The 15,106-nt window shown below is 37.5% G+C and overlaps 2 protein-coding genes across 2 annotated transcripts in view; one reads left to right on the forward strand and one right to left on the reverse strand.

Annotated features, from left to right (window-relative positions):
• Positions 1 to 15,106, forward strand: part of MACROD2 (mono-ADP ribosylhydrolase 2) — a 2,306,040-nt gene that overhangs the window by 337,184 nt on the left and 1,953,750 nt on the right. The window lies entirely within an intron of this gene.
• Positions 9,732 to 12,863, reverse strand: FLRT3 (fibronectin leucine rich transmembrane protein 3). The gene is made up of 2 exons (XM_068987457.1): positions 12,792 to 12,863; positions 9,732 to 11,791 (listed from the first exon to the last, which is right to left on the reverse strand). Exon 2 carries the CDS (start codon positions 11,746 to 11,748, stop codon positions 9,799 to 9,801), a length of 1,950 nt encoding a protein of 649 aa, XP_068843558.1. The 5' UTR covers positions 11,749 to 11,791; positions 12,792 to 12,863; the 3' UTR covers positions 9,732 to 9,798.

The following is a 15,106-nucleotide window of genomic DNA, read 5'->3' on the forward strand; positions in this document are numbered from 1 at the left end:
GAACCCCCCTCCCACCTCCCTTCCCATAACATCTCCCTGGGTCATCCCCGTGCACCAGCCCCAAGCATGCTGTATCCTGCATCGGACATAGACTGGCGATTCGTTTCTTACATGATACACGTTTCAATGCCATTCTCCCAAATCATCCCACCCTCTCCCTCTCCCTCTGAGTCCAAAAGTCTGCTCTACACATCTGTGTCTCTTTTGCTGTCTCGCATACAGGGTCATCATTGCCATCTTTCTAAATTCCATATATATGCATTAGTATACTGTATTGGTGTTTTTCTTTCTGGCTTACTTCACTCTGTATAATCGGCTCCAGTTTCATCCATCTCATTAGAACTGATTCAAATGTATTCTTTTTAATGGCTGAGTAATACTCCATTGTGTATATGTACCACAGCTTTCTTACCCATTCATCTGGTGATGGACATCTAGGTTGTTTCCATGTCCTGGCTATTATAAACAGTGCTGCGATGAACATTGGGGTACATGTGTCTCTTTCAATTCTGGTTTCCTCAGTGTGTATGCCCAGCAGTGGGATTGCTGGGTCATAAGGCAGTTCTATTTGCAATTTTTTAAGGAATCTCCACAGTGTTTTCCATAGTGGCTGTACTAGTTTGCATTCCTACCAACAGTGTAGGAGGGTTCCCTTTTCTCCACACCCTCTCCAGCATTTATTGCTTGCAGACTTTTGGATCGCAGCCATTCTGACTGGTGTGAAGTGGTACCTCATTGTGGTTTTGATTTGCATTTTTCTAATAATGAGTGATGTTGAACATCTTTTCATGTGTTTGTTAGCCATCCGTATGTCTTCTTTGAAGAAATGTCTATTTAGTTCTTTGGCCCATTTTTTGATTGGGTCTTTTATGTTTCTGGAATTGAGCTGCATAAGTTGCTTGTATATTTTTGAGATTAGTTGTTTGTCAGTTGCTTCATTTGCTCTTATTTTCTCCCATTCAGAAGGCTGTCTTTTCACCTTGCTTATATTTTCCTTTGTTGTGCAGAAGCTTTTAATTTTAATTAGATCCCATTTGTTTATTTTTGCTTTTATTTCCAGAATTCTGGGGGGTGGATCATAGAGGATCCTGCTGTGATTTATGTCGGAGAGTGTTTTGCCTATGTTCTCCTCTAGGAGTTTTATAGTTTCTGGTCTTACATTTAGATCTTTAATCCATTTTGAGTTTATTTTTGTGTGTGGTGTTAGAAAGTGATCTAGTTTCATTCTTTTACAAGTGGTTGACCAGTTTTCCCAGCACCACTTGTTAAAGAGATTGTCTTTACTCCATTGTATATTCTTGCCTCCTTTGTCAAAGATAAGGTTTCCATATGTCTGTGGATTTATCTCTGGGCTTTCTATTTTGTTCCATTGATCTATATTTCTGTCTTTGTGCCAGTACCATACTGTCTTGATGATTGTGGCTTTGAACATCCTTTTATGATAAAAACTCTCCAGAAAGCAGGAATAGAAGGAACATACCTCAACATAATAAAAGCTATATACGACAAACCCACAGCAAGCATTATCCTCAATGGTGAAAAATTGAAAGCATTTCCCCTAAAGTCACGAACAAGACAAGGGTGCCCACTTTCACTGCTACTGTTCAACATAGTTCTGGAAGTTTTGGCCACAGCAATCAGAGCAGAAAAAGAAATAAAAGGAATCCAAATTGGAAAAGAAGAAGTAAAACTCTCACTGTTTGCAGATGACATGATCCTCTACATAGAAAACCCTAAAGACTCCACCAGAAAATTACTAGAGCTCATCAATGAATATAGTAAAGTTGCAGGATATAAAATCAACACACAGAAATCCCTTGCATTCCTATACACTAATAATGAGAAAGTAGAAAAAGAAATTAAGGAAACAATTCCATTCACCATTGCAACGAAAAGAATAAAATACTTAGGAATATATCTACCTAAAGAAACTAAAGACCTATATATAAAAAACTATAAAACACTGATGAAAGAAATCAAAGAGGACACTAATAGATGGAGAAATATATCATGTTCATGGATGGGAAGAATCAATATAGTGAAAATGAGTATACTACCCAAAGCAATCTACAAATTCAATGCAATCCCTATCAAGCTACCAGCCATATTTTTCACAGAACTAGAACAAATAATTTCAAGATTTGTATGGAAATACAAAAAACCTCGAATAGCCAAAGCAATCTTGAGAAATAAGAATGGAACTGAAGGAATCAACTTGCCTGACTTCAGGCTCTACTACAAAGCCACAGTCATCCCCATGTCTTTTTAGTTCATTTCTGTATACTCAGACCCAGGCACAATAAATCATCATTAATGTTGAATGACTAAAATATCTAATTCCATAAACTTTCAAAGCATTAATTTTCTCATCTGATAAATACAATGTAGTGCCGCCTTCTGCTCTCCTTTTCTGTTTTGTGTCTCTTTCCATCTGAGGGTTTGACCTCCTCTCTGGCCCAGCTCCTAATGGCTTCCTCTGAGCCGATTGCAGCCCTTTACTTTTGGATTCCAACTTCCCATGCTACCTGTTAAGTTACCGTGTGAAGTAAACAAGATCAAAATATTTAAAATAGCACTATGCTTGACCAAATCTCAACATAGGGCAGTATCTACAGCAATGGTATGGTCACCAAACATTCATTAAGAGCACTGTATGTGTGAGACATTGCTAATGTTTGTAAAACTTATTTTTAAAAGATAGCTTTGTTAGACTTTTGTTTTACCTTATCTTTACTGTTTTATTACTATTAGCATTGGTCTTCACATCTCAGAAATTAAAATGTAGAATTCCAGCAGTGATTCCACGCTTTTAAATGGAACTTTGATATACATGAACCTCAGCTTTGTAATGCCAGACTTGTTAGAGCCATGATGTACATTCAAAAGGGTAATTGCTTTGGGTAGTTATTTCCTAGACTGCACTCCCCACCCCCTCAACCAGCTGGCATTGAGAGAGAAGCACTGCTTTTTTGTGTGCACACAATGAGTCTCTAAAATCCCATTATCCCCAACCTCCACATGCTTCCTTTTGAAGTCTCGTAAAAATTAAAAAACAAAAACACCTTTCAAGACAGTCCTAAAATTAATTTCTAATCTCATTTCACACATATAATATAAAAATGAGATGATGGATAGGACATGGGAAGGCTCTAGAATGTGATTTGCTTACCCCTGGAATTCTATATTTGTGGGAAAGCCTGGTTAAGTTTGCATGGATGGGTAGACATAGTTCTTCAAAAATACTCTGAGATAAAGTTAGATTTAAATCTATTTTGATGTCCAGAGAATAGAGAAATGTTAATTTGGCTATTCCAGTTCTTTTTTCTTTCATCTGTTTAGAATGTCTCTAGTAGTTTCCACGGACTTCTCAAGACCAGCATCCTTTAAACTCTGATCTTCTGTTAGAATCCTCCTCTGCTATGCTTTTCTGCTTTGTGTCTCTTTTCCACCTGAGGGTTTGATCTCCTCTCTGGCCCAGCTCCTACCTGCTTCCTCTGAGCCACTGCTGTCCTTTACTTTTGGATTCCACCTTCCCATTGCTGCTCTGCTTCTCTTAGCATTCTTTCTACCACCTTGAATTAATTGACATCTTTTCCCTGAGAATGACACCTTCCTTGTTACCTGTTCCATCTCTTACTATCACTGTTTGATGAAATTGGAAGAGGAGAAGGATGTGGAATAGAGATAGTTTCAGACCTTTTCTTGTCTGTGTTTTTTTCCACCACTATTCAGAGTCCTTTCTTTTGAAGTTTTTATTTTACATCAACATCATCTAATTCCATCACCGTCTCCTCCTTCATCTCTAGGATATTTCCCCATCTTCCTTAAGGCTTGTTTTAAAACCCTTCCCTGCGTACCAGTCCTTTCCATCTCTGAGTGCTTGTTTCCTCCTTGCTGGTGACTCTTCCAGAAAGGCAGCTTCTCAGTCACAGGCTTTAACTTCCATCATCTTGGAGTCACAGCCACAGCTTGGACCACATCTCTTGTGCATCTCAGTTTTCTTTACTCCTGTTAAATAGGCTCTCTGTCTGCATTGTATGTTCCTAACTCTGTATCCCATCTCATTCCTGAGGTCAGTAAAATCTTCCTGTTATTCACGTCCTTTTTATCTCTCTTGATCGATCAAGATCCCTTCACCTCTAAACTTCTTAGAGTAGACTTAATGATTATTTCTGTTTTCTTTATCTCTCGTTCTCCTGCCAACATCACAGAGGCTTTGTGCCTCCTTACTCTGCTGACACTGTTTGAGGATCCCTGATGGTCTTTTTTTTCATATTCAATTTCCTCTTCCAAGTCTATATTCCTGACTGTCTTTTGGACATCCTCCTTTTTAAAAATGTTTCTAGCTCCTTGATTTCATTATACTCAATATTTTTTCATGATGAATTCCCCCCTTTGTGACTCATCTTTTCTGCTTTTTGTTTTCGTACGCCTCTTTTGTCTTCTGTCCTGACAAAAGGGAGGTGTTCTTTGCTCTCTCTCTGCTTGCTTTCTGTTGGTGATCTCACTCATCCTCTTAACTTTGGTAATCAGCTGTTAGGCATGGATTCCCTTCCTTGCTGCTGAGGATCCGTCCCCACACCCTCATTTCCAGAGGAATAACATAAAAGCACTTTAAGCCTAAGGCGATTACTATGTATTGCCTAAATAGGGACACTATTGAAAGCAAAGATGGAACTATTCACAGGCGGCTGGTGTAAACCTGTAATGTGCATATGGTCACCTTCAAACTCATTCCTGTTATTCTCATCAGTGTCAGTTGCTCACCAGCATTTAGTTACTCAGCTGAAAATTATCTTCAGGTTCAGTTTTTATCCTTTCTTCAGTTTCCATTTCCTGTAAGTTCTCCCTTTCCTGTGTCTTTTGAATTGCGCCCTGTTTTAAGACCCCATTTCACTGTTCAGGCTCTTATTTCCTCTCACCTGGAATTTTGCATTGATGTCTAACTTGTACTCCCAGTTTCTCCTTTTTATTTTTTATCCTTCATGCGATATTTATTTCTACAAAATGTTCCTAAAGCACATTGGTTTTTTAATGCACTGCTTAACAACCATTGTTAGCGAATGCCATGAAGACATCTCAGCTTGGAATTTAGCACACTTAACACAGTTTAACAACATAAAACTTGTTCAGCTTCATCTTCAAGGGCTGTGTGTTTCAGCTGGACTGTGGGCTCTTCCCCCAAACATCTCCTTAATCAGTGGTCCTCAAACTCAGCAGAAACACCTTTGAAATGAAAAGTATATGCAAATACTCAAACTTAACCTGAGAGATTTAAATTTAGTAGGTCTGTACTGAGGCCTGGTTAAATTAATAAAGAGCCTCCCCAAGTGATTCTGACCAAAGCCAGCACTGAGAAGCACTGCCTCTGTTTTCTAGCCTCGTGACTTTGTTCACCATTTTCTCTCCGTAACCAATATCTGTTTTTCTTGATTTCTCCTTAAATACTTTCCTATCTTCCAATACCAGCCCTGGTTTTACCTCCTTCATGAGGTCTTTGATTTATCCAGATAGGTGTAATTGTTTTGTCTATACTGCAGTCACAGTAAACTTTCACTGGATTATTTGTTGTCTTAGGATCTCTAGACAGCACACTTCTTGAAGGCAAGGATCCTACTATTTTATAATATACAAGCCACTGAGTAAGGTCATTGGCTGTTGAGTTTTTTTGCAGAGACATTTAAGTTCTTAAGAAAGTGATTGATAACCATGAGTTATTATTATTATTTGCTAATTTAACCCAAAATCCCAAAGCATAAAGTGCAGTAGTTTTAATTCCTGCTGCTGCTGCTAAGTTGCTTCAGTCGTTTCCGACTCAGGGCTGTAGACGGCAGCCCACCAGGCTCCCCCATCCCTGGGATTCTCCAGGCAAGAACATTGGAGTGGGTTGCCATTTCCTTCTCCATTGCATGGAAGTGAAAAATGAAAGGGAAGTCACTCAGTCATGTCCAACTCTTAGCGACCCCATGGACTGCAGCCTACCAGGCTCCTCCGTCCATGGGATTTTCCAGGCAAGAGTACTCAGAAAAGGCAATGGCACCCCACTCCAATACTCTTGCCTGGGAAATCCCATGGACAGAGGAGCCTGGTAGGCTGCAGTCCATGGGGTCACTAAGAATCAGACACGACTGAGCGACTTCACTTTCACTTTTCACTTTCACGCATTGGAGAAGGAAATGGCAACCCACTCCAGTGTTCTTGCCTGGAGAATCCCAGGGACGGGGGAGCCTGGTGGGCTTCCGTCTACGAGGTCACACAGAGTCGGACATGACTGAAGTGACTTAGCAGCAGCAGCATTCTAAATTAAGATTTGCTAATCATGCTAAGAAGGAGAAAGGAATAGAATTTTAAATGCCACTACTGTTTCCAGGGACAGATGAGCTAATCTTAAAGAAAATTCGGTGGTGGATTGGTTCCCTTTTAACACCCACTTTTCAGGTGCTTTAAAGCATGTGGGTCTCTTTGGATTCCTCCTGAAAACTGTCATGTTGGCATATAGCTATAAAATGTGCTTTACTCAGAAAATGTGGTGAGTAAAACTGACTTTTTTACTAGTTCCTTTGGCACAGGGGAATACTTTAATAAATAGGCCTCACTGAAAGATAGAGCAGTGTTGTTTTTAATAGGGAATGAGAGTGTAAGTATAGTGATTTAATGCAGTTACAAGTGCCTGCATCCAAAAACAAAGTTTTGATTTTTGTCAAACATTCAGCAGGGGAGTGATTTTTTTTCCCCTCATTTTTCTTTATTTTGTAGCTTCCCCCATTGTATTCTTGTTAACTGTGTATGGTGTATATTCAGAATTTTTTCCTACATTTTTCTTTGTTGGTACCTGATCAATAAAAATTGTGAACATTCAGAATAGATGCATATGTTTCTATTATATAATTAGTGTCCTTGAGGTGGAGATTTGTATTATTCATTGAAAGTATATATATATATATATATATATATACACACATATATATATATATATACACACACATATATATATGTATATATATATATACATTTCAACAAAGTAGTTGCATTTCATAGCGAGCTTAGGTAAAAGAATAAACTTTTACCCTTTCAATGTTTTCTTTACTTGCTAGTGTGAAACTTATTTCTGATTTATCCCAGGTAAAGTAATCAAAACACATATATTCAGTTCAGTTCAGTCACTCAGTCGTATCCGACTCTTTGCGACCCCCATGGACTGCAGCACACCAGGTTTTCCTGTCTATCACCAACTCCTGGAGCTTGCTCAAACTCATGTCCTTCAAGTCGGTGATGCCATCCATCTCATCCTCTGTCCCCTTTTCCTCCTACCTTCAATCTTTTCCAGCGCTGGAGAGGGGAATGGCAAACCACTTCAGTATTCTTGCCTTGAGAACCCCATGAACAGTATGAAAAGGCAAAAATGCATATATACATAGAACACATAAATTTTTCTCTGCTCATGAAAGGTATACTAACTAGAAAACGGTTCTTGGCTTTTGGTTTTTTATAAACTCACAGGTTTATAGGGACTTTATGGAACCATTCAGCCTTGCCCTGACTTCTCACAGAACTGTAGCTAGACTACTCAAAACCCCTTAAAGCAAAATCAAACTTCCTTCAGATAATGTTCATTATATTCAATGTTAATCACATCTTCTTTGCTAGGTTATAAAACAGCTACCCTTCTTAACAGTAAGTCAAAGGAGAAAGTATTGAGATACATTTGAAGATGGCAAATGGATACTGAATGAGGCTTTATAGGCAGCCAGAGATAATTCTTAGCAGAGTAGCAGGAGCAGCGCTATCTGGCAAACCACTGGGAACACATGGCTCCCTGTGCTCGACCATCATGGTGTGTCTTATGTGTTGTTGACCATTGCACCGTTTCCAAGCACTTCGTCTCATTTAGCCCTTACAACAACCCTGAGAGGTGGGTGGTATTAGCAGTCCCAGTATATAGACAGGGGTACTAAGCTAAGGAGAGGAAGTGGTTTGTTTTTACTTACCTAGTAAGTGGCAGATCTGAGATTTTTGGATCCTCTGATGCCAACTCATACTACCAAAAAGCTATTTTAAGAAATAACATTTTTCAAAAACTACCTTAAAGTATCAGCCAGGATGACAGCAGCTGTGTACAAAGACTGAAAGGTTACGAAAGCACTTCTGAAGTTTTCTGTAAGAGTGTTCCAACAGACTGTTAGGATATTTGTTTATGCCTGAAACACTGAGCCATTGAAGTAAAATGATACACAAGCTCAAGATACTGCTATTTTTTTTTAATTTGTAGCCAACGTTTATTTTTTTTTGCCTAGAAAAATACATGGGGATATTTAGGACCACTGTGCTGGGCAATTTGCTACTTTAGTGATAGGAACATAATCTTGAAAAAGCAAACACGATTATTTTGTACTTTTTTTTTGTTTTATTCAGCAATAAGACCACAATTTTTCATATTTAAGGAAGTATGAAAAATTTGTCGATTTTTAAAAGCTGAATACATGTAGCATTGGATCAAGGCACATACAAGACTGGCCAAAGGGCGTACAATGCACTTTGGTTTTTTGTTGGGGAAAAAAAAAAATTATGGCAACGGAAAAGTGATGAGGTTTTAAACAAGTCATAGCTCACAATTCAGTAGGAAACTGGAAAGAAAATGTTACACGTTCATTACATAGTATGTGGAAAACTGTGACAGTAATGGGCAGTATTCTTGATCATTGTGAAAGTAAATTGAACATTTATGTACAGTGGTAAAACATTTCACATAAACCAGATCTAAATTTGATTTCCAGTATTTATTTTTCTTTTAAATTCTCACTAATTTAAAGTACTACTTTCTCTTTATTGTTGAGGGGAATTGCTTGTAGTCAGACTACTCTTAAAATGTGTTTAAGCTTTTTCTTTTTAACTTCCTTTATGATAAAAACATTGTAAACACTAACAAATGTGTCTTTAAAGTTGACTTTTCAAAAATCAAGATAGTATAGGCAAAACCAAAATGGCATTGGTACTTGTATTTGTTACGCTATGTGAGTCTAAATTTTCATGTTTTTCCCTAAGTACAAGTTTCCCCTACTTGGAAGCACGCTTACATTATTGTTTTTGTGAAGTCCTTTATTATCAAAGCTTTGTTAACAATGGCATTAACAACAGCAGACTTCACCCTCCTTTTATGCCAACTGATGTATTCAGTTCAGAAGATAACGTTTACTTTCTTAAGGAGGTCTAATTTACTTAGCATAAAATGGAGCTATGCAGCAAGTCTGATATTGCCCATTACTTCACATATTTTGATTACTGAATACCACTGGAATACAAATTTAATAGTTGGAACATTATTTCATAACTACTTTTTGAAATTTAATTTGTCTCATTCAGCCAGTTTTTTTTTTTTTACATTTTATTAATACCAAAGTGAAAAATGGCCTGTGCTTATACTACAAGGATCTCATGTGAATGCAGTCCTGATTGTTCAACACAGCAAGAAAATTCACTTTCACAGTCAACAAGTCATCTTACTCAGTAGAACACAAAGTAAATGGTTTATAACTTCAATATTTGCAAGGAAAATACAGTACAAATTACTAAAAAATACTAAAATATAGAATTGTGTTCAGGCATCTCCACTACATCAATCGCAGCAGTAACCTGAAATTTGAAACTTTTAATAAAAAGTTCTTAAATATAAATTATATGGCAAATGTACAGTACATTGCTTTTTCTCAGTCTCTTTTTTCCAGTGTTTTGCAGTAGATCAGGGTTCCTACCATCACCTCCCTTAGGTTTAAAAAAACCGAAACTGCAAGTCCTCCAGCATCATGAGTGTGAGTGATCGGAGTCTGGAATACCACTGTCTCTATAGCTTCGGTTACTACTGCTTTCACTGTGATTGTTTTTGTACAGATTCATTCCATTAGGAGGAAATATGGTGTGTATTACAAATTCTTCCTTTGAGATGGGTTCATTGCTTATCGGTAACATCTGAAAAGAAGTCTCCCTGATTTCCAGGATGGAGTTGTCCTTCTTGGTGCCAGCTTCCGCATAGTCGTCCTTTCTTCTCCTGCCTTTGCTGTACGCACAGTTCCGTGAGAAGAGGGATCCGTTCCTATGAACGTACCAGCACACCAAAGCAAGCAGGGCGATGGTCACCAGGGCCACAGCCCCGCCAATGATGGCAGCCAGTGGCAAATTGGGGTTTTTATAAGGTTCTTTCTCTTGCTCTCGATTAAGGGTGGTTGTAGGGTTGTACATTCGAAGGGGTGCAGTTTCAGTCTCAATACAAACAGGAGTTTCATCGAATAGATAGAGGTTACTGGTTTCCATGGGAACCATGCAGACTCGATAGGGTGAATCAGGCTCCAGGGCTGTGACCAAGTATTCGCTGCGTTCTCCTGTTACAATTGTTTCAGTTATAGATCCAAATGCTGGGCTGTGGTCCAGTTTGAGCCAGCTGAGTCTTAAAGCCGTCATAGGTAGGACGAGTTTCCAAGAGATATGAATTGTGTCAGAGGTGACAGATTTCACAGTAATGGTAATTGTTTTTCTTGCTGGAATCCCTGTGGTTCGCTGATCCTTAGTGAGTTTGGGGTTTTTTGTGTCTGGTTGCTTGGTCACAGGAGCTGGCCACTGTCCTTGAGCAGGATGCACTGTATTGGGCGTCCCGGTGGTTATCTGAATGGTGCTTACAACCGGGTTGTCCTTACAATCAAATAGTTCCGCATTGAGGTCCTTGATAGCCATCCCTCGAACTTTTTCTGGGGCTTGGCACATGAGCCCACGCACATTGACCTTCACAGGTAGTGATTGTAACCAGTCACGTACCCATTTCATCTTGCACCCACAATACCAGGGATTGTTCCGAAGAATCAGTTGTGTTATATTGTCCAAATCATCAAAGATACCCTGAGGTAAATTACTTAGGTTATTATTGGACATATCAAGTCGATACAGCTGCCTCAGGTAAGAAAAAGCATTTGGGGGCACCCTATTGATATGGTTATCTTGAAGATAAAGCTTCCTCAGGTTTGTGCCTGGAAGGTTGACTGGTGCAGCAGTCAGGGAATTCCGTACCAGTGACAGTTCTGTTAAGTTGACTAGATTGAAGAAAACTTTATCACCTAATCCATGGTTGTTCAGCAGGTTTCCATCTAAAACCAGGCGTTTTAGGCTAGTGAGACCTTGAAGAGATGGTGATGAGATGGTGGATATGCGATTATCATCCAAGCGGAGCTCTTCTATAGTCCTGGGCAGACCCCAGGGGATTGTGCTAAGGTGATTACGAGACAGGAAAAGCAGCCGGAGATAGTTACTGTCTCTAAATGCCCCCTCTTCAATGCTAACAGCTGAGACAGAGTTATCATCTAAATGTAATTCTTCCAGATAGGGAATTTTTGAAAGTGAATCATAAGTGATGGTTCTTATGTTATTTTCTTGCAGATGTAACTCTTTGACGTACTTTGGTAGATTGGTAGGAAATTCATCTAAACTGTTGTGATATAGGTATATTCTTTCTACTTTCAGCAAGTTTTTCAAATCTGATGGAATCCCAGCATTATTTATTTGGTTGTTCTGAAGGTAGAGAGTTGTAGCATCCTCTGGTATTCCTGTTGGAATGGATGTCAAAAAGCGATCGTTACAGTAAATGAAACCGGCATCACAGCGGCACACAGATGGACAGGGTTTAGCCATAACTGATAGCGGTGCCACCTGGAGGAACAGCCCAATTTTAGTCCCAATGAGGAAGATGCTCCAGGCTGGGCTGATCATGGTCAGCAGTGTTGAGGTCTTTATCCAAGGTAGTTTCAGAGCCCTAAAGTGGAGTGAGTTTAAAAAAAAAAGGCAACAGAAAACCGTCAGAATAGCATACTTAAAATAGTATTCAAAATAGACGTGAACATTGAAACATCTAATAATCACTTTTATTAGTTCATTTTTTCTTTTGTGCTGAGGTGTTTTTTTTTGCATGCTAGCTAACAATGAACATAATCATACAATATTTTTACTTTAAATATTTATGGTATTAGAAGTATTTTGTCCCAAATCTATTTGACTTTGAAATTTGAATATAGTTTTATTGAATGTTTTAAAGCATTCTCATAGCACTTTATGTCAATTTTGTGACCACTGGCCAAGCTAGTCTGATTTCTAATTTTTCCTTAATATTCATAATGAATTGACACATAGGAATATGATGTTATATTTAAAGATAATAATGTTACTATTCTTAAAAACCAAAATTTTATATCTGCTTTTTACATGGTAAACTGTACAAGTATAGAAATGTGTAGTAAAAAATCTATTCTCATACTATTCAGGAATAGTCACACACCTCTGGAGATCCTGAATCCCAGTTATATCAATTGTTTGCTTTGATTATTGATGTTGTTTTTCTTTGATTGTTAATATTAGACATTGTGAGATAGGCACTTCTAGCACAAAAATAAGAAGGAATTGTTTTCATTTACTTTGGGGAAGGAAAGATTTACATAGCTAATACATCCATCTTATCTAAGTGGAAAATTCCATTTCATGTTAAACTCTTTTTTTCCTATTTTACTGTATGTTTTGTAGTACATAGTTAAATGGGTTTATGAACATTTTTCATTATATTCTAGCTCATAACATGTTTTCACAATGTATTTATCTTTCTAAAGTTCTAATCTAAAATATGATTCACCTTTCTCCATTGGTAGAGAATTATAGATTTATACTTATCTAGTATGTAATATAAAATTTTTCTGCACCTTTAGGTATTAGTTAGCCTTTATAATTTCAGGCATGAAAAGAAAAGACTTTCATATTTTTCCTACCTTATTGAACGATGTGAGTAAATTTTGCGTGAGTGAAAATCCAATGCACATATATTATTTTCCTGGTGAGGGGCTGGGACTTATAAACTCTTGTTTAGTCCTTGGAAATGTTCTTCACTGTTTATTCAAGTAATTCTATGCCGTACACACCTCCAGATCAGGCTTGCTGTTGTCAATGAACATTCCAGCTGCGGTTCAGCATGGTGGGCAAGCTCATTAAAGTAGGGACCAGAAACAATTCAGTTTCCTGTTACTATGTAGAACACATGGTTTCCTATTTTTTTTTTCCTTTCTTATAGAGTTTCTGTGTGAAGGTTCCTTTTGTGTAGCTTAGTTCCCTTAGTGGAAATTGCTCTCTTTGAAATTCTTATTGTCTCTTCTGTGCAATGTGGTCAGAGATAGTAACTTCAGATCCTCATGAAGAAAGCCATTCATGATGCTAAGGCCTGTATAGTAATAGGTTTTTCAGGCAGTTACCCCCCACCTTTATTCCCATCCAGGATTATCCAAGTATAAACTTTGTACAGTAGCTACATCCTGAGGTATGATTACCTGCTGTGAAATAGCTATTTCCACCTTTTGCTTCTTGCTGCTTTCTCGGAATATCTGGTGCAGTCACAGGTTATGCAAGAACAAGTATTCTTTCAAGAGGTAAAGAAAACTTAATTCAAATATTCTTCATGGAAGCATACTAGATTTCCTTTATATTTCTGTTCCTTGAAATACTCTGGACCTGAGCATCTCCTGTGAAAGTAAAATGTTTTAATCAGCTATTAACAAAGAACTTTAACATACTAGAGACATTTCCTAGAAATTTAGCTTCAATTCTTTCTTTAGGCAACACCTTTCATCATAGCAGTTGTTGAAAAGGGATAAGATGATCTCTTTCTCTTTTATTTCCCATTTTGCTATATAAATAAAGTGGGAGCCAAATTTGAGTTTGTCACAAAATAATTTCAGTTTTTAACTGACTGCTAGTGTGACTTTGAATTAAACACAGAAGCAAAGCTTTATGCGAAAGACAGTAAGCCTCTCCTATGGATTTTGAATTCAGGTCAGGCCAATCTTTAATATTTCACTTTTATATCTTATATAAAATGATAAAGTGTGCAAAAAAAAAAGAAAATAAGTACATGAAAGAGGTAAGCAAAGCCATAACTAGGATTTTTTTTAAATGTAATGCCATAACTTTTTAGATATTTCTGAACATAGTTTTACAAAGTCATATAGTCTACAATTTAAAGAGTTGAAAAGGGTTAGAAGTTTTCTTTTGATTTGCTCAGTGTCTTGTTTAATTCTTCCTGCAGGCCTCAATTTTCCCTACTGTGGAATGTGGGCACTACAGCCTTCCTCCTTACAACTATTTCTAAAGGCTAATTGATGATCTTGAAACTCTAGTTACTCAGGTATTCTTGGCCAAAGGCAGTGTAGAAGTTCAAGTCATAACATTTTTTGAGAAAAATACAATTTTTAACAAACTAAACTTGAGAAACTGTATTTGGAACAGAAAGGACATGATTTCAGTCTGTCTCCTTGTAATGATCATTAGGAAAACATATCAAAACCTGACAAGACATTTCTCTCAAAGTGCAAACAGGAACATGTCAGTTTCCAAAGATTATCTTTTTAACTTCTGGAAGAGGCTTACAGCTTGACCAAAGAGAGACTCATGATTTTAAGAATGACTGCTTTGTCCATTATCTAATATGCATGAAGATTTTGGGGGGTGGACAGGGGAGGTGGGTAGTTTCAGTATCTGTTACGTAAAGTTACCTACTCAGGGACTTTCTATACAAGTAAGATACGTTAGGATATCATGGAAATATTTGACCCTAAAAGCGATTTGTTTCTCCCTCAGTAATTACCTTGCATCCAACAAGGATAGCATCTGTTCCAGAATTCAAACAGTACTCAAAGTGAATTTTAAATAAGACCAAGATTTGTGTTTCTGGCTCTCATTGAAAATTCGGATTCTTTTAATTTGTCACCAGATATCAACACTATCATAGACTGAATTAACAGAAGGAAACTGAAAAAAAATTACAGATACATTTAATTTATTATTTAGGAAACGTGAAGTAAAAATAGCAGTTAGCAGATGGATAAAGTAGTCTCTAGTGAATATTGCAAAGTGCCCACAGAGGAAAGTTTAAGTGATGTATTGCTTAATGTGAGGTTTTACAAGTAATGCCTTTAGGGCTTTGCTCATTATTGTTGAATTTGAGTGGAGTATTTTCTTGAAAACTTGCTTTCTTGGTATGTGAAAATGGAAAACTAAGCTGTGAAATTAATAATTACAATGTTATTTAAAAAAA

Source organism: Capricornis sumatraensis, chromosome 15, assembly GCF_032405125.1.
Source record: "Capricornis sumatraensis isolate serow.1 chromosome 15, serow.2, whole genome shotgun sequence".
NCBI classification, from domain to species: Eukaryota; Metazoa; Chordata; class Mammalia; order Artiodactyla; family Bovidae; genus Capricornis; species Capricornis sumatraensis.